This window comes from Gopherus flavomarginatus, chromosome 2, assembly GCF_025201925.1.
Source record: "Gopherus flavomarginatus isolate rGopFla2 chromosome 2, rGopFla2.mat.asm, whole genome shotgun sequence".
NCBI classification, from domain to species: domain Eukaryota; kingdom Metazoa; phylum Chordata; order Testudines; family Testudinidae; genus Gopherus; species Gopherus flavomarginatus.
The window spans coordinates 290,238,930-290,259,568 of NC_066618.1; the positions used below are offsets into that span (position 1 = coordinate 290,238,930).

At 43.4% G+C, this 20,639-nt stretch overlaps 1 protein-coding gene across 5 annotated transcripts in view; it reads right to left on the reverse strand.

The window, feature by feature from the left end:
• The window catches only part of COL22A1 (collagen type XXII alpha 1 chain), a 372,600-nt gene that overhangs the window by 135,984 nt on the left and 215,977 nt on the right, over positions 1 to 20,639 (reverse strand). For all 5 annotated transcript variants that reach the window (XM_050940514.1, XM_050940513.1, XM_050940511.1 and 2 more), the window contains exon 23: positions 3,864 to 3,917. In XM_050940514.1, the coding sequence (XP_050796471.1) occupies positions 3,864 to 3,917 (54 nt within the window). The remainder of the gene's footprint in view (positions 1 to 3,863; positions 3,918 to 20,639) is intronic.

Sequence of the window (20,639 nt, forward strand, 5' to 3'; positions counted from 1 at the left end):
ACCCATTCTGTACCCAGATTCCAGCAACTGTCATTAATGCTGCTTTTGCACCACTGTTAAGATACTAGTGTAGATGGGTTCAGGTGTTTTTATCACTGTGCCAAACAAATCTACTCAGAGCAGGGGGAAAAACTGCCTCAGCCTATTTACATTAGCTCTTCTCCTACTGTGCTACTCTACAGAAGCTCTTATACCATTGCTAGTGCTTGCGAAATACAAATATTAATTTTGCTTAAATAGATGAGGCAGATGTAGAAAACGTGCACTCAATAGCAGCTCACACACAACTGGGTCTGGCTGAAAAATATTCCACATTCTCAATTGTAACAAGTTTTTTTGGTTGAAATATTCGTGAAAAAAGAGTTGTCACAAAAGCTCTTTCCTATTTTTCAACCAGTTCTTCACACAAGCTGAGAAGTGTCATGTGTTTTGTGGAGGGAGGGGATGTTATCATAGGCACTGGTGTCATCTCATAGTCTTTTCTCAACGTGTCACAGGATCTTTCCCTTCCTCCCGGACAGCCATCAGAGACGGGCAGGGAGGACAAGAACTGCTGCGAGGTATTCTGCTGCCCCATGTGAACTGAACTTTCACTCAGTGCGCCCCTGTCTCCTCCTAGACACAAATCATTCTCATTCAGTGGCCCTAGATAAAGACACACACTGGTTCAACCCACTCACGCCCCGCAGCATATGTGAAAATGTGCTGTGATCCCATCATTGCATCTGTTCTGTGCTCTACCCCAACTCCAATGGGGTCTATACTACAGTTGGACCGAAGCTCTGGAGATCGATGCACCGAAGACCCACCAAATTGACCGCAGATCGCTCTCTGGTTGAGCCCAGTACTCCACCCCAAACGAGAAGAGTAAAGTAAGTCGACGGGAGTGTGTCTCCCATCGACCCAGCACCGTGTAGACACCACAGTAAGTCAACCTAAGCTACGTCGACTCCAGCTACATAATTCACATAGCTGTAGTAGCGTAACGTAGGTTGGCTTACTATGGTAGTGCAGATGTAGCCAGAGTAGAATTTTGAGCAGGAGAAGGCAGAACCTGTGACTGTTCTTTAAGGACCTCGTCTGAGACATTCTCTTTTCCTCTTGAGTGTTCCCTGAATCCACGCGCTGGTGTATTTAAAAGACAATAAAGCAGCAATGGTAAAAAAACAACAACAAAAAAACCCATAAAAACCTGCCATTAAAAAGTGCCATAAGGTGGAAGGTGCTTTCATTATGACCAAATCTGAAGCTCTTTTTATCCAACGTGTCTGGAAGTCTGCAGTCACACGCACAGCTCAGGGTGCTGTTACAAGAACATGCATCGTTTTCTTTATTCTTAAAGTTAATATAAATAGAGGAACAGCACATGGTCAGTCAATTTAAAAATCCCTTGATGGTACTGAAGTTTTATCTCTTTCTGATCAACATAAAATGTGCAAGCTTTGTTTTGCTAGTGCTAAGGGAAAAGCTGCGTAATGCAAAATCAGCAATCTTTTTCATCAGGAATATTGAAATAGTGCCCTGAAAGTTTATAAAAAACCCTGCAGAGCTTCAGTAAAGGTAGAATTATGTTCATCGTGTAATCGTTAATTATTGATTAATTCAGAGACAGAAATCCGGAATTGTATTTTTTTTTTTAAACTGGGTTGTTCATAATGTCCATAACACTCAACGGGAAGTTTTAATGTCATCCAGCATTACAAAGAAATCTTTAAAATGTATCTGAAAACACGTTAATACATTCCCGTTCCCCGCAGCTGCTGAACAACTGCTAAACCAGATGCTGCAGAATGAAATGAGTCCCGAAAAGCACAGACATTGCAAAACGCAGACCCGAAATGGCAGCATTCTAAATTGGCTGTAATGGGCTTCACCTGAACCAACATAGCAAACTACTGGATTTTGTCTCTGATGGCTTTCACAGTCATCTCAACAGCTTAATACAGAACATTTGCTATAGAATCCATTTCTAGCTGATATTTCCTAGTAACAAGAGCATTACTTGCCAGGGGAAATAATAAGTATCAGCAAAGCAAAAACAACCAACAGTTAACTGTGTCTTATTCACCATATATATAACCCATCACTGTAGAATCTAGACTCTTCTGTGTCTGAAAGTTTAACTGATTGTAGAGCTAAATTCCCCAATCTTAGGACTGATAATGTATTATTAAAAAGGGGATTAATGTGTTGTTATATTCTCTCCTGGGTACTCAGTTGGGGAGTGTGGTCACAAACAGGTCGAGAGGGTATGTGACCATCTTCCCTTTCCTTATGGTGAGAAGAGAAGGGATTCTGTAACAGGGCAGTCACCTCCTGAGAACTCCCTCATGGCCAGCAGGAGCTATGCAGTACCCTGCCTCAGTTTTCCTCCTCTTCAGGACTCTTTAGTAAACTTCACACAGGCTTTCTTGCTGCTAATACCAGGGCTGGTCTAATAACAAATAATTCAAAACAATCATCCAAGTCCGCAAATGAAATCCATCACTAAAGCTCATACAGAGCCCAGGTGGGAGCTTTTCTGCCCCAGTCTGCTCTGTGTTGAGCACTCAGAATCTAGGCTGGTTTCCCTGGCATACTGTTCTCCTGTAGAGCCTGGTTCAGGACCTCCCAAAGGAGGCGGTCCTTGCGGCTCCTCCCCCAGACTGATCTCTCTCAGCCCTTGTCTAAGGCCTAGGTGTCCTTTAACGAATCAGCTGACTCTAGGGTGACCAGACAGCCAGTGTGAAAAACTGGGACAGGGGGTTGGGGGTAATAGGATCCCATCTAAGAAAAAGACCCCAAAATTGGGACTGTCTCTATAAAATCGGGACATCTGGTCACCCTAGCTGACTCTCTTAGTCCCATCTCCTCAAGCTGGGAAGAAGCCAATTTATTAGGGCATAGGTAGAGTTGGCCCCATTTCCCCTTAAAGGAGCCACTCATCCTGTGACAAATTCCCAAAGCATTTTTCTGTTGCAAGACGGGGTCGCTGTACAGAAACAGTTGTGAATCACCGCCCCTTTAGATCATCTTGCATGGCTTACAAAGCCGCTGGAAAGGAAATGAGAGTTGGAGTCACCAAGCATCAATGTGGTCCCCTTGCAGGGCATATGTCACCCCATGCTCGAGCCAACGAGCCAAATTCTGCCTTAATGTACTGCTCATGCAACACCACTGACCCCTGCAGTGGTCAGAAGCCGGCCCAGTAGCCTTAGAACAATGGGCTATGTGAGTACAAACCCAAGAGTGGGAATCTCCCTTGCTCTGGAGAACTGAACTGCAAACACATCCTGTTAAAGAAAGTTCTGTCTCTATCTTCTTTATCTACCCTCCTCCCCTTCCTCCTCTAAAGGAAAAGTGAACCCCAGAGGCCTCCATGGGATGTGCCACCTGACCAATAACAAAGCAAGGTTTAAACAGCCCCTTCCCCTGCTGCACTGACAGGGTGTCTTTCTGCAGTGATCAGTTCGCACAGTCAGTAATTTGCAGAGATGCTGCTCTAAGTACTGTAAACCGAGAGGCTCTCACTCTGGGAATAGTGATGTAAAAGTGATGTCCAGAGAATGCCCTGGTTCAAGTACCTCGTGAGAGACTGTTAAGAAAGATTAAAGTGAATGAGAGACACTGGGCCTGGCTCTTCTTACTCAGACTGGTGTAAAAGAGGAATAACTCCATTCATGCTCCTGGAGTTACACCACTGTAAAACTGGTGTAAAGAAAAGGAGAATCAGTGCCACTCATTGCATGCAGCACTGCTGTCTGCCTGAGGGCTTTTTAGAACAAATGTTATTCATACAGGGGTGTCCCTTTTTAACAAAACTCTATCATGTCTGCTTTTATTGCTATTGTGTTTCTAAAGAAACAAGCATAAACGTCACTCACCTGAGGTCCAGGCAAGCCATCGAGTCCTGGGAGACCAACTTCACCCTTCTTGCCCTGTGCAGTCAAGAGAAAATCAGACATTACAAACCAACAGCAGAGACTGCTTCTCACTTAGTCCAGGATTTCTCTTTGAAACACACATGGACCAGCAAAGAAGTGCAAATGTTAACCGCACAGAACAGTTAGAATTCACAGGCCAGATTCTGCCCAGGATTTGTGCACACAGCTCCCAATGACTCCCCTGAGTCTGTAAAATTCTAAATTGTGCTAATATTGCACTGCCAAATTGAGATCTACTCTGGAAGACAGGATAGAGTCACAACAGAGCTGGAGTACTCGGAAGCCGGTGCTATGGTTGAGGTCCGTCTGTAAGCGGATGAAATTCCCTTGAATTAAAACTCAGGCCCATAACCTGAAGACAGAAAAGAATGGTTTATGCTCATGGTCAACCAGTGATCATTGATGATGCACTGAAGAGGTTTTAGCTGGGGGATGTATGTGATGGCCAGCAGTGTTCTGCTATTTTCAACAATTTTCAATAACAATTCCATTATTTTCAACAATTTTCAATATTTCTACAACCTATCCTGGAAAATGATCCCTCACTCTCACAGGCCTTGGGAGGCAGGCCAATCCTCGTTTACAGACAGCCCCCCAACCTGAAGCAAATACTCACCAACTACCCACCACACCACAGAAACACTAACCCAGGAACCAATCCGTGTAACAAACCCCGTTGCCTTCTTTGTCCCCATACCTATTCTGACAACATCATTCTAGGACCCAACACACCAGCCACACTATCAGCGGCTCATTCACCTGCACATCTACTAATGTGATATATGCCGTCGTGTGCCAGCAATGCCATGTACATTGGCCAAACCAGACAGTCTCTATGTAGAAGACTAAAAGGACACAAATCAGACATCAGGAATAGTAACACACAAAAGCCAATAGGAGAACACTTTAATCTCCTGGGACACTCAATAACAGATTTAAAAGTAGCCGTCCTTCAACAAAAATATCCCTTCAAAAACAGACTTCAAAGAGAAACTGCAGAACTATAATTCATTTGCAAACTTAGCACCATCAGTTTGGGCTTGAATAGGGACTGGGACTGGATGGCTCACTACGAAAGCAATTTTCCCTCTCTTGGTATTGACACCTCCTCATCAATTATTGGGAGTGGACCACATCCATCCTGACTGATTTGGCCCTGTCAACATTGGTTCTCCACTTGTAAGGTAACTCCCTTCTCTTCATGTGCCAATATATATTATACCTGTAACTGCAATTTTCACTCCACACATCTGAAGAAGTGGGTTTTTTACTCACTAAAGCTTATGCCCAAATAAATCTGTTAGTCTTTAAGGTGCCACCAGACTCCAATAGAAAGTTGACCTGTGAAAGGCTAAGATCTGTTTACACAAACACATTTTATTGATGCGGTAGGTTCTCAGCCAAAATTTCCCCTCTTCCCACTGTTTTGCATAGAGTTGTGTGCCAGCTGTCTGCTCTCTCACCTTAGAGGTGGTTGCATTTCAGCACTGCTGCGTATCTGTAATCTGTAAAGAACTTTAAGAGCCTCTGAGATGAAAGATACTATAGAAAAGTAAAATATACTCTTATTGTCTTGGTACCAAACATCTCACCACTTCATAAACCAAAAGAGCCCTCTAGCATGACTGACTGTTAAAATAAAACAAATTGTTTAACAATAGACTCATATGTTTAATATAATTTCACTGGTCTTCCTTCACCAGACGTGTGTAACTGTCACAAAGCTGTCTAAACTGCCCCCACTGGGTTTCCCTGACTGCTGCCTTTAAAATGCTTGTTCTCAATTTTGGCGAACATGCAGGTGAGTGAGGGGGGGAAGGGAATGTTGCTGCAAGAAAACTAAGCTGAAGTTTATAAATTTCACAGGCAGAATTGATACTCTTCTGCACATCTGTGTTGCTCACACAAACATGCACACACACAGAGACAGATGTGCTTGTCCACTTATGGATACAGACCTATACAAGTAAAGCACACAAGTCCACATCTGGATTTTTTCCCTATATAGCCAGTTTCAGGTATCCTAGGAAAGCTGAATTCACTCTTTCCTTTGCTAGTACATGGTGTGCACATAAAAAGTTCACTCCAGTATTAGAGAGCTTACTAGTTCCAGTGCTAGTCCCTATACTTAATAAGAAGGGGGACAGCACTAAACTGGTAACAATTCTAGAACTAGAATTCCAGAACTGGTAACAATTCTAGAACTGCTAAACTCGATGTCCCAGAAAAGCAATTTTCCATTTTTAATGTCTACACTCCTGTTAATGAAAAAGTTTTGCTTCTGGGAGGAAGTAACAGACACCACAAACTAATATCATGCAATGGCATCCAATGAGACCTCTAGATTCCCCTATGCGGAGATCTATGGAAACATCTGGATACTCCAGAGACACATAAGGCGTTTCCAGTCAAGGCTGGCCTGGCAGATCTGGCTGATCTTTCTGCAGGCCCAGAGGGCCCTCTACAGAGGAACCCAGGAGGCTCCACTGTGGAAGGGAAGCTGGATGCAGGAACTGGAGTGTGCACATATGAGGGGTGCACCATATACTCATTTTGGAATCCGGCTCTACCAGGTCTCGGGGCACACCGACAAACAATGAAAATCTGGTGTATGGTCCAAAGGGGAGGTGGGTGTGGAGAAAGGATAACTGAGGATTGGATTACATTCAGGACATCTGGATTCTTGTCTCAGCCCTGCCAGAGACTTCCTGTGTGACCTCAGACAAGTCACTTAAAACACTTAGTGCTTCGGTTTCCCATCTGTAAAATGAGGGAAATAAGCTCTACATCACAGCACTGTTCTGCATATAAACCCATCAATAGCTGGGAGATGGACAGATGCTATGGCAATGTGGGGGCATATAAGCACCTAAAGAGAAAAAGAAGTTCTCTTTCTATTCTTATAGCTCATCCAAAATGTGATTAAATAAATCTCATGTGCTGAGTGGTGTGATTTCTTTTACGGATGTATCTCATGATGATCCCATGCTTTGTGCATGTGACTGTGTTGTAGAGTTAACAGTTGAGAGAGAGATTCAGGTGTTTCCCGGTGTAATAATCTCCTTTGCTTGGGTCAAATTCTGTCCAGGGAGGGACACATGTGGTTCTCAAGGACTTGAATGGCAGGAGAGCAGGTGGAAATGTGCCAGAATGAGAGTTTTCAGTGAAAATTGTCTATATTTTGAATTTTAATGGGGCGAGAGGGATTTGAAAAAAGGAGAAATGTTTCAGTTTTTTCACCTACTCTATTAATTGAGGCAGTGAGTCTGAGGGCAGAATTAGGATCTTTGTTTATTTTTCTCTTAATAAAAATAAATACTATCAAATGACTAAAAATGAAAGAAGCAACTGACAAAGTGATTAGCAGGCCCTGCTATGACAGAAGGCATTAATGCGGCCAGCTGTTCCACACTAGACACAAATATGCTATGCTAACCATTCAAATATGTGTCTTATGTTTATTTTCCTCTCATTGTTCCCTGCACTTTCAATATTCCATAATATCATATTCAACCAGCCATTGGCCAGACCGATTGCTTTTGAACACCTGGAGTTTTAACCTGCAGCAGCCAGATCACAAAGAGTATCAACTGCTGTAGTCCAAATAGCACTGCTCATTTCACCATCTGGCAGAAAGGAAGCAAGTATAGGAGGTGCTCATAAAAAAAACCCCAATAACAAAATATTAATGCAGAAAGACGGGATTAGTGCTTAACAGTGGCTCCCAGGTTGGCTCTTCCTTCCCATACAATGTAAAATTACAGCAGTGTGATTTTCATTTTCAGCAATAATGAAGTACAGTGAATGTGGATGCAGTAAGTCTGGTTCCAAACGGATCAAACAAAGTGCACAGCCCAGCACAGCAATGAAAGCTTTAAATTAAATGTCACATCGTGTGCCTGTCTCCACAATAGATCTGCCAATTTACAATCAAGGAGTGCTGAGATAAATACAGTATGTAGCCAGATGCTAGGGAAGTGTACAGGATTACACACAATAGGGATATGTTAGCCAAACAAATGCGCAACCTCAATTTGCTATGAATATTAGCCCACATTAAAAAATGTGGACTTAACACCTTTGGTCCGGCTCTTGATGTAATTTGGGAAGTCCGCTGCATGTACCACCGATCTTGCCAGTTACGTTTTAATTGGGATAGATCATTACGGGTGAGTCTAGCTTCTGGAATGCAATCACATCTGAGATACTAGGTGGATAGCCCAAGCCACTATCTGTATCGCCATAACCACACTGCTATTTTTGACACATGAGCCTATTTTTAAATGAAATAAACATTACTGGGAATTGTATGATTATGGCAGAGTTTAATTTCCCAGATAGAGCTTAGAGGACAAGTGGTACTAATAATGGTAGGGCCCAGATTTCCCTGGATGTGATAGCTGACAGATTTCTTCACCAAACCAACAAGAGGGGATGCCATTTTAGATTTGGTATTGGTGAGTAGTGAGGACCACATAGAACTGGTTGTAGGGAACAACTTTGGTTCAAGTGATTGTGAGTTAGTTCAGTTTAAACTAAATAGAATGATAAACAAAAACAGGTCTGCAACTAGGGTCATTGATTTCAAAGGGGTAAACTTAAAAAAAAATTAAGGGAATTAGCTGGGAAGTGGACTGGACTGCAGAACTCAAGAAACTGAATGTGGAGGAGAGTTGGAATTACTTTAAGTTAAAGTTTCAGAAACTACCTGAAGCCTGTATCCCAAGCAAAGGGAAAAAACTCATAGGTAATACTTGCAGACCAAGCTGGATGAGCAAGCATCTCAAACAAGTTATTAAGAGAAAGCAGAAAGCCGACAAGGAATAGAAGATGGAATAGATCAGCAATGAAAGCTACCTCTTGGACATCAGAAAGTGTAGGGGAAAGGTGAGAACTGCAATAAGCCAAGAAGAGTTGGGCCTTGCAAAGGAAATTAAGACTAATAGTAAAAGGCTCTATAGCCATATAAATAAAAAGAAAACAAGGAAAGATGTGGGACTGCTAAGCACTGATGGCATGATCCAATGCCTAAACGAATACTTTGCCTCAGTTTTTAATAAGGGTAATGAAGACCTTATAGCAGTGGTCCCCAACCTTTTCGTCTGGCGGGCGCGAGGCAAAGGACCGTGGCAGCGGTGGAGCACCCGCCGAAATGCCGCCAAATTTCTTTGGCATTTCGGCGGCGACGCCTCTCGATGACGTCACATGTCAGCAGCAAGCAGTGTCATCAAGAGGCATTGCCACCGAAATGCCGCAGAAATTCGGGGGTGATGCCTCTTGATGACGACGCTTGTCAGCGGCAAGCGGCATCTTCGAGAGGCGTCACCGCTGAAATGCCGCAGAAATTTGGGGGCAACACTTCTCGATGACGTCACTTGTCGGCATCGCATTGGGAACCCCTGCCTTAGAGGCACTGGCAGGGTGGCTGATGGAAATGAGAATATAGAAGTAGAAATGACCACATCCAAGATGGAAGTCAAACTCAAACAGCTGAAGGAACCAAATCAGGGGGCCCAGATAATCTCAATCCAAGGATGTTAAAGGAACTGGCACATGAAATTGCAAGCCCAATAGCAAGATCTTTTAATGAACCCATAAACTCATGCATTGTACTCTATGACTAGAGAATTGCCAACAGAGTATCTATTTCTAAGAAAGGGAAAAGAAGTGATGCAGGAAACTAAAGGCTCATTAGGTTGTCCTCAACTGTATGTAAGGTCTTGGAAAAAATTGTGAAAGAGAAAGTGATTAAGGACATAGAGGTAAAAGGTAATTGGGATAAAATGCAACATGATTTTACAAAAGGTAGATCATGCCAAACCAACCAGATCTTTCTCTGAGAAGATAACTAGTTTTTTAGACAAAGGAAATGCAGATGTAATCCATCTGGATTTTAGTAAGGCATTTGATATAGTCCCACATGGGAAAATATTAGTTGCACTGGAGAAGATGGGGATTAATATGAGAGTTGAAAAGTGGATAATGAACTGGTTAAAGGGGAGACTACAATGGGTCATACTGAAAGGTGAATTGTCAGGCTGGAGGGACATTTCTAGTGGAGTTCCTCAGGGATCGGTGTTGGGATCAATCTTACCTAACGTTTTCATTAATGACCTTGGCACAAAGAGTAGGAGTGTGCTAATAAAATTTACAGATGGTACAAAGTTGGGTGGTATTGCCAGTACCAACAAGGACCTGAATATCTGCTCTAGATAACTTTCAAAACTGGAGTAATAGAAATGGGATGAAATTTAATGGTGCCAAGTGCAAGGTCATGCACTTAGGGACTAATAACAAGAACTTTTGCTATAAACTGGGGACGTAAATCAATTAGAAGCAACAAAGGAAGAGAAAGACCCGGGTGTATTGGTTGATCATAGGATGACTATGATCCACCAATGCGATGAGATTGTGAAAAAGGCTGCATCTTAGGATGCATCAGGTGAGGTATTTCCAACAGAGAAAAGGAAGCATTATTACCATTACACAAGGCACTGGTGAGACATCATCCAGAATACTGTGTGCAATTCTGGTGTCCCATGTTTAACAAAGATTAATTCAAACTGGAACAGATAAAGGTGCAGAGAGGAGACTCAAGAAGTTTGACTTGTTTACCCTAACCAATCGAATGCTGACGGTGATCTGGTTGCTTTCTATCAATACATTAGAGGGATAAATAGCAGGGAGGGAGAGGAGTTATTTAAGTTAAGCGTCAATGAGGACACAAGAAAAAATGGCTATAAACTGGCCATCAACAAGTTTAGGCTTGAAATTAGACAAAGATTTCTAACCATCAGAGGAGCGAAGTTCTGGAACAGCCTTCCAAAGAGAGCAGTGGGGGTAAAAAACCTAACTGGTTTCAAGACTGAGCTTGATAAGTTTACGGAAGGGATAGTATGAGACCACCTATAATGGCATGCAGCCAATCTGTGACTGATGGGGCAAACATCCCCAATGGTGGATAATGGGACACTAGATGGGGAAGGCTCTGAGTTACTACAGAGAACTCTTTGTCAGGTGTCTGGCTGTTGGATCCTGAGCATTCTGGCAAGATCCAACTGATCACCATATTTGGAGTTGGGAAGGAATTTTCCTTCAGGGCAGAGTGGCAGAGACCTTGGAGGTCTTTCACCTTCCTCTGCAGCATGAGATATGGGTCATTTGCAGGTTTAAACTAGGGTAAATGGTGGATTCTCTGTAACTTGAAGTTTTTAAATCATGATTAGAGTACTCCAGTGATTTTACTCCTGGGGGAATTCTGTGCTACTGCGCATGCACAGAATTCCTGTCTCCCACCGATTTTTTTTCCCCTGCAGAAAACAGATTTTGCCATGGAGGTGCTGCAATTATACCTTTCTCCCAGCAAGGGCAGCTGCAGTGCCAGAAGAGAGGGCAGCCAGCTCTGTGCTGGAGCAGCCAGTCACAGAGAGAGAGGAGGCAGTGGCTGCCTTCCTAACCAGTACCCTGTCTATGGGGCCAGGTGAAGAGACACAGGATATGGGAAGTCAGGCAGAGCAGGGCACGTGGGGCTGCTGGCAGGGTCATAGACTGGGGTTTAGAAGGGCTGGTGGGGGGGACAAACTGGGTAGGTGCACAGGAGCTAGAGGGATGATAGCACTGAGCTGAGGGCTGAATGGGAGTGGGGATGCAGGGCCACTTGGGGACAGTGGGAAGGAGGAGTGGCTGAGTGGGAGTTCAGGAACACATGTGGATGCAGAGACATATTGGGACAGGGGCAGATGTGCCTGACTGAATGGGGAAGATTAGGGGCAGTCAGAGTCTGCATGGAGAAGGCTCCGCAACTATATAAAATCTTCTCCTGCCCCCCAAAAACCTGCTCCATACTTCTCCCACCCACACCCAACAATCCTCCAAGTTTATTCCCCACGCTCCCTCACAGCAATTACTTCCCTCTCGCTCAACTCCCTGCTTACCCCTGACTCCCCTAGTATGCCTTTGCACTGGTTCTGAAGGGTGTGGGAATATAGTTCTGTACTGTAGTTTAAATGAATTATTACGCAAAGTTCGGTATTAATTTGCCTATTAAGGAATCTATCTGTCAAAAAACATTTCCCGAGTCTTTTTTTTTGTTGTTGTCTGTATTGTTACAAACATATTTGCTGACAGGTATTTTGAAATAAATTACCAAAGTAATTGAAAGTGGCCTGATTACACTGTGTTATTTTGACAAATAAAATACACAGAATTTTGCAGAATTTTAAAATACTGTGTGTAGAATTTTTATCTTTTTGTGCAGAATTTTTATTTTTTTGGCACAGAATTCCTCGAGGAGTAAGTAACTCAGCCAGAGTTTAGGGGTCTATTACAAGAGTGAGTGAGCAAGATTCCGTGGCCTGCAATGTGCACGAGGTCAGACTAGATGATCATGATGGTGCCTTCTGGTCTTAAAGACTAAGAGTGTATGTATATACTTCCCCAGTCTGGGAATTACCTGCTCCCAGCTGCAGTGCAGATATTGCCTATAAGTAAAATTCACCGCTGTGCTCTGGGCCAGCAAAAGCCCAGTGCACCACGTAAGTCTCACTTAAACCCTCGGATAAAGCTTTAGTGATGCATAGACCTCGTGCTGGTCTTCTGCAGAGAGGTGGATTTCAGAGCTTTAAAGGCTGCTGAGCATGTTGCCCTGGAGTGCCTAAGAACCCACTCCTCTGCAGACAAAATGACTCAGGATGCCTCCATTGAAGTGCTACAGCTCCACTCCTCCCCAAGCCTGGCTTAGGGCGTGGGTGGGGAATAAGTAGATGCTTGCCTTGCAATTATAAGTATATAGGAGATGTTCTATCTCCACACAGATAATAGGGTAGGCTAATTTGTGGCTGCTACCAGTGGTGCGAAAGGAGCCTGTCTTTCCCTCAAGTACTTTGTGCCTTTCAAAATGAGACCTCCCTTAAAGCAACATATAATTACAGAGGCAGAAAGGCAGGGAGACCAGCTTCCCTCATTGCGGGGGAAAGGTTTGGCCATTCACAGTTTAGTCAAAATCAAACAACAACAGAGCTGCTCTGCAATGTAACAGCCTGGCTGGAAGGCAATGAAGACACTCACCAGGAGAAATTATACCTATGAGAGGAAAACTCAGTGAAATGTCACATTGCCTACTAATACAGTAGACATAACCACAAATTATGCTCCGTTCATAGCAAGACTCAACTAAGTGTATATCAAAGTGTATCCTTTGACTACGTAACAGGATTTGTTATTTGCCTTGATCAGCAACTTCAAATAATAGCACAGATAAAAATATGCATTTTCTTGAGAATGAATGTATTTACCTTGCTGGTAATTACAGTTTTGCTCTTGATTTAATCTAGTTGCTCAATCACATTATTGCTCTTTTTGTTCGTTTACCTACGTTTCTGTTCCTGTGCTGTTTGTTTCACTTGCCTTGGCAAGGAGAGAGACTGTCATTTGCATGGTCCACGCGCCCACACAGAGCACAAGGTAGTCAAGTAAGGAAAGAGGATTAGGGAAGCATGAGGGAATTTGGGGCTACGGATTGGTGGGTGAGAATTCTAACATATGATAGCACAATGTTATTTTCCAACTCACCATACAACAAAGCTTAAGCCCTAGGACACCTGCTTAATTCCAAGTAGCCAGATTCACTTTCAGAGTAGCCATTGTCTTAAACCAGAGATGGGTTTGGCTCCAGGGGTATATGTAGCACTCATACATTAAGATATATATGGTACCAGAAATGTGGACTGTTTTTTGGGCAAAGAACTGGATGGAATGTCATTGCTATATTTTCCTATGGCCTGTACTTTTAAGGTTTGGAACGGGATACAGCGCAGGGGAGCAGGATGAAGTCAAAATAGAGTCTGGTGCTTCTAGAAGATGCTCCAGAAGTGGGACTTTTGTTTGATTCTGAAAAAACTTTTAATAAAATGCTCCAGTTTAAAACAGTGGCCTGATCTGAGTGTAACATATAATACAGTGGGGTCAGCCAGTTTGTGGAGCTGCTGACGGGGACTCTGGGACAGACATGAATGAGGGAAAGTGCAACAGCTTGGGACTGGGTCTTTCCAAATGTGCTGCCGCCTGACCCTACGTTGTTGTTCAACCCCCCTTGCTCCTGTGGTCTGCCTTCCCGACAGGACCCATCTCTCTCTGCTGCTAGTTACAGATTACTCCCTCCAGCTGGAACCAGTAGGGTGGAGGTGGTTCACATCAGGAGGACTGTTCAGAGAAATGGGTATCAGGGAGCTGTAAAGATTCTCCTCTGGCGCAAGATGGATGAACCAATAAGGGGAAGGAAAAGGAGAGTCTGATTCCAGCCCCCCACCCCCTCCATTTAGAACACAGAGCTGAAAATACAGCTGTCCTCAGCATTCTAAGGGTTAAAGCCTGAGAGACTCATCTGACCCATGTCAGTTCAACATGAGGATGAGCATCATGTTAATTATTGGGTTAGCTCAATGGTCTGGGTGGAAATCCAAGCTTGCTTTTACCAGCTGTACTGGAGGAAGTCTAATGCACTAAACCTGATACTGAAAGTTAGGGTTCAACAGAAACAGCATTGCTATAGTCTGAAACAAAATCACCAGGGAAGAGCTGCCATGAGAGAAGTCCACCCGTAGTGGACTGCAGCTTTCTCTTCCTCTCAACACTCAGGGGTTGGCCCTCACAACTCAAGGTACCTCTGGGCAATGGTATGTTACAACACAACAAAAGCAATGTGTGCATCGTATCACGTACCAGATCAGGTTTCCAACCTCCAGCCCTGCTAGCTAGAATACAACTCAACTTCAGCACCTCTTTGTTGTGTCCAGAATATGCTCCTAGCACAATGGGCCTTGATTCTAATTGGGGTCTGTGGGCTATACTATAATGTAAATATTAAATGACAATTATTGTATGCAGTGTTCAGACCCAGGATATTAGAAAGACAAGGTGAGTGATGGAATATCTTTTATTGAACCAACTTCTGTTGGTGAGAGAGACATGCTTTTGAGCTTACACAGAGCTCTTCTTAGAATAGAATATCAGGGTTAGAAGGGACCTCAGAAGGTCATCTAGTCCAACCCCCTGCTAAATCCCCAGATCCGTAAATGGCCGTCTCAAGGATTGAACTCACAACCCTGGGTTTAGCAGGCCAATGCTCAAACCACTGAGCTCTCCCTCTTCAAGTCTGAGGAAGGTACTGAGACCTGAAGAAGAGCTCTGTGTAGCTCAAAAACTTGTCTTTCACCAATAGAAGTTGGTCCAATAGAAGACCAACTTTCTAACAATAATTATTGTTTTATATTAGACTACTACAAATCACAGCATCACAATCCATTTGTAAAGACCCACAGAGGGTCTACAGAACTCTTCATGTTGCTGTGACTCCTCAGATGAAGATCCAACAGAGGTGGGCATGTGTAAAGCCCATTGGAATAAGACAGCTAAATTAAGGCTACAGAGGATGTTGCATGGAATCCATAAGCACGTCATGCGTCTGAAACTTGACAGAATCCAATACTGACCTTCGCAATTCATAGCAAAATAATTCTGTAGTAACATTCTTATCAATAATCTCTACTCAGACAAGGGATTCACCAACTTTGTGTGTATGGCTCTTCTGATAGGTTATCTTCTGCATGAAGCAACACGACCAAGGAAAATAATGACACTATTAGCAGCTGTAGTGGGGATATTGTGTTGTTAAACAAAAAGCCTTCATAACAAACAAGATCATTATGCATAAAAAGGGGAAAGCTACTGTCTAAAATGTATCTCCATGAGTCACCAAAAAATCCTGATCACGAACCTGTTCCATAGGTTTGGGTAGTCGGGAGTTTAGTTAAACTCTCCACAATATTCCTGCATTTCAGGTGCTCAAATGCACTTGCTCTCCTTTGACTTTCCTTTACATTTTCACAGTGTCTAAGTGCACTGTCTTCTGGAGGTCGCTGGCCACGATATCCTATGCAGTAGTTCTCAAACTGTGAGTTGGGACACCAAAGTGCGTCATGATTCCATTTTAATGGGGTCGCCAGGGCTGGCATTAGACTTGCTGGGGCCTGAGAACCTCAGTCCGGGGTGACGGGGTTCAGGTTACAGGCCCCATGCCTGGGGCTGAAGTCCTTGGGCTTCAGCTTTGGCCCACCTTCATGGGGTGGTGGGACTTGTGCTTTGTCTTTATCCCCGTCCAGAGCAGTGGGGCTCAGGTGGGCTCAGACTTTGGTCCCTCCGCTTGGATTGTATAATAATTTTTGTTGTCAGAAGAGGGTTCCAATGCAATGAAGTTTGAGAACCCCTGTCCTAGTGTATTCTTGAGCTGCTCATTAACACCCTTAGGGATTGCTCCAAGTGCTCCAATAATCATTGGGATATTCTTTATTCTAGTTTTCCATAATTGATCCACTTTGTTGCTGACTTCTTCATACTTCGCCATCTTCTCTTCTTGTTTCTTTTTTATATTTCTGACTGCGAGTATGGCAATATTTTGCCAAATAGTCTTATTTGTCTTCCTTTCTACAAGAACTACGTCTGGCCTGCTTGCCTGCACCATTCTGTCTGTGGAAATTGCCAGATCCCATGAAAGCTTAGCCTCTTCCTTTTCTAGAGTGCCTTCAATTCAGTGATCATATTACCTCGTGCTTTCTTTAAATTCCTATTTGCCACAGATGCTCCAGTGCAGACACTGGGAGACCTCACTGTATTCTTATTAGTAATATTGTATTCCGTAGTGTCTAGGAACCCCACTCATGTACCCAGACACTAGTTTAAAAAGTACCATTCTAAAAAAACAAAATTATTTCCTTGTTGTTTATGATTTATGCTTAATTGCTCCATTTTTTTCCATTGGCCCTGACAAAGTCTTGAGAATGTAAGGTTGAAAACAGGAATTAAAATATAGTAGATCACACTGAACATGCATGTCGGAAGCTGTCCTCTCATTTCTAAATGGGATTTACTGTCTCAAGGTTAATTAACTTCACCTCTTGGTTTCCAACTGCAATTTCAACAAGGTAAGTGGAGTTACATTGATCTCTGTGAGAAGAAGTGAACAATGTTGCAACAAGGGCAAACATCATTCTGAAATGTATTAACAGGAGTATTGGAAGCCAGACAAGAGAAGTAATTCTTCTGCTCTACTCCATGTTGTTTAGGCCTCAGCTGGAATATTATGTCCAGTTCTGGGCACCACACTTCAGGAAAGATGTGGAGAAATTCCAGAGAAGAGCAACAAAAATGATTAAATGTCTAGAAAACATGACCTATGAGTGAAGATTGAAAAAATTGGGTTTGTTTAGTTTGGGCAAGAGAAGACAGACGACACTATAACAGTTTTCAGGTACATAAAAGGTTATTACAAGGAGGAAGGAGAAAAAATGTTCTCCTTAACTTAAGAGGGTAGGACAAGAAGCCTTGGGCTTAAATTGCAGAAAGAGCCATTTAAGTTGGACATTAGGAAAAACTTCCTAACTGTCAGGGTGGTTAAGCACTGCAATAAATTGCCCAGTGAGGTGGTGGAATCTCCATCATTGGAGATTTTTAAGAGCAGGTTAGACAAACGCCTGTCAGGGATGGTCTAGATAGTACTTAGTTCTGCCATGAATGCAGGGGACTGGACTAGCTGACTAGATGAGGAGAGGCTGAGGGAACTGGGATTGTTTAGTCTGCAGAAGAGAAGAATGAGGGGGGATTTGATAGCTGCTTTCAATTCCCTGAAAGGGGGTTCCAAAGAGGATGGATCTAGACTGTTCTCAGTGGTACCGGATGACAGAACAAGGAGTAATAGTCTCAAGTTGCAGTGGGGGAGGTTTAGGTTGGATATTAGGAAAAACTTTTTCACTCAGAGAGTGGTGAAGCGCTGGAATGGGTTACCTTGGAAGGTGGTGGAATCTCCTTCCTTAGAGGTTTTTAAGGTCAGGCTTGACAAAGCCCTGGCTGGGATGATTTAGTTGGGGATTGGTCCTGCTTTGAGCAGGGGGTTGGACTAGATGACCTTCTGAGGTCCCTTCCAACACTGATATTCTATGATTCTATGATTCTAAGAGAATTTGACACTTGGATTTCAGATACTAACAAATAATCCTCAAAACCTTATGTGCTAAGGTCCAATTACCTGAAGGTTTGCATGCTTTTCTGGAGTGCATCCAGACTGTTGGCACTTTCTGACTCTATTAAACTGCATGGGACATCTAACAAGGACAGACCTGAGCTATTTCCAACTTATCCAAATATTTCAGCATCTTCAAGATGGAGCTCCAGCAAACGTGCAAAGGGAAGAAGGCTTTTATCTTTCCAAATGGTTTCTCTCATATTAAATTCCACTACCCAAATGAAAAAAAAAACTAAAGTAAATTCAAACTCTCATAATTGCATGTATTCTAAGGCAATTGCCATGAGATCTACAGTTCAAAGATGAGGGACAGATGAGAATGGATAACTTTCACTGTTCCCACTGTGCAGTCTGGTTATGAGGATGTCAGTGTAGAAACCTAGACCTTGGCTGCCTGTAACACAGAGATAGTCGGAAATTCCTGGCTGATGAATCAAACACAACAGTGTTGCTTGGTCTAGGTTTCAATTATTATTTACTAGCCCCAAGAGTAGATCAAAGTATTCACAGATGAGAGGATTCAGATTAGTATTTCAGCAGATATGAGAGGAGATCCTGTACAATTTCCATACACCATTAAAAGATCCTTCACCACCTGTGACTAAAGACAGCTGTCAGACAAGTCCTTGTAAATGCTAACAGCTGATCTGCCACATTAGCTAATATTCTCCCCACCTCCACTGTGTGGCTGCTTAGGCCCCACCACTGGGCAACAAGGTTAGTGAAATCCTGAATAGATGCCCAAGTAAAGGGCCCTGGTGTTCACCCCCACACACACTCCCCCGGCTCCCTGGCTCCATGCTGGTCCTTACTATGACGCAAGTTAAGCCAAGCAAACCACCCTGCTTTGAAAAGCCAAGGTTCTCCAACTTCAGGATTTAAGAGGCAATATTCATGAAGGTAAATGACAGAAAAACTATTAATCCTTAAACAGGTTCACTGTTTGGGGATCACTGGTGTTAACTGAACAAGTGTGAAATGCCCCTTTCTGGCGGGGAGCTTGTTTGTTGATCTGTAGTTCATGTTTGCTCTACAGTCAAATGGAAGACACTCTGTCTCCCTCCCCTACCTCATAATCTAGGGATGCATTACTGCAAGCCCTTCCTCACGTGAGTAATACTAACTCCCTTGTGTAAAGATTTGTAGCATCAGGTCCTATGTTAAGAAATTACAGTCAAGATCCTCTCTTCTTTATAACAAGGCAAATGATGTCTGTGTAACTAATGGTCCATAACTTTTAATCAGACCTATAACCAGTGGCAGGAGGTACACTAAACACTCGTTCTGCTATTTCAATAAGAGCAGCAACCTCAAATCTGCAGCTCGTTCTAGCTCCTTTTTATTCCCAGTCCCTATGAAATATATGACACCATGTCATAGAATTATCGAAGATTAGGGTTGGAAGAGACCTCAGGAGGTCATCTAGTCCAACTCCCTGCTCAAAACAGAACCAACACCAACTAAATCATTCCAGCCAGGGCTTTGTCAAGCTGGGCCTTAAAAACCTCTAAGGATGGAGATTCCACCACCTCCGTAGGTAACTCATTCCAAAGCTTCACCACCCTCCTAGTGAAATAGTTTTTCTTAATATCTAACCTAGACCTCCCCCCACTGCAACTTGAGACCATTGATCCTTTTTCTGTCATCTGCCATCACTGAGAACAGCCGAGCTCCATCCTCTTTGGAACCCTCCTTCAGGTAGTTGAAGGCTGCATGCTATCAAATCCCCCCTCACTCCTCTCTTCTACAGACTAAACAATCCCAGTTCCCTCAGCCTCTCCTCATACGTCATGTGTCCCAGCCCCCTAATCATCCCTGCTCCAAAGAGCTTATCATCTAAATAGACAAGACAGACAAAAGGTAGAAGGGGAAGCTGAGGCACACAGAGGTAAAGTGACTTGCCCAAGGTCACACCACAGGTCAGTGGCAGAGCCAGGAATAGGACCCAGTTGTCCTGACTCCCAATCCAGTGTCCTATTCACCAGATCACATAGCTTCTACGCAGCCAGCTTGTCTGTGTGTGTAGACAGAAGGGGGGAAAACTTGTGCCACTTCAGGTCTGGTTGCTAGCTTAGAGGTAGCTCAAACCCGTTGTGGGTCACAGTGGCGGTGTGACAGTGGCCTCTGCTAGTCTGCTACAGCTTCCACATCTGCTGGATGTCATTACAGACCCCCATGTCCAGGGTTTTGCTCACCTCAGATATTCACACGCTCTCTTGGGTGGCTATTTTTTTTAATTAAAAATTAAGAAAATTTTTCTATCCAGCTAAGTGTCTTAGCGACTGACCGAACTCCCGCCCCGAAGATGTTTAATAGCTAGGCACAACAAAGCAGCTAGGGAAACATTCAAGCACAGTCTGCATTCAATGACAGCTCTCCTGAATTGGTCATTAGCCTAATGTTGCGCCACAAATTCTGACAGACCATGGTCTTTTACTCAACTGATACAGTCTATTAATAGGATTAGAGAAGCTGTGTTTCCAAGCAGGCTTTAAAATCAGGGACAGTGTGGAACACCTTGTCTCATAAACAAAGCACGAGACAGTTAGTTGCTAAAGAGATAACGAAGGTTCTGTTTTCTAAGCACCGGAGGAAATGAGAGCTAAAGCAAGTGCCCTTTTCCATTAAGGAATTAACCCGTT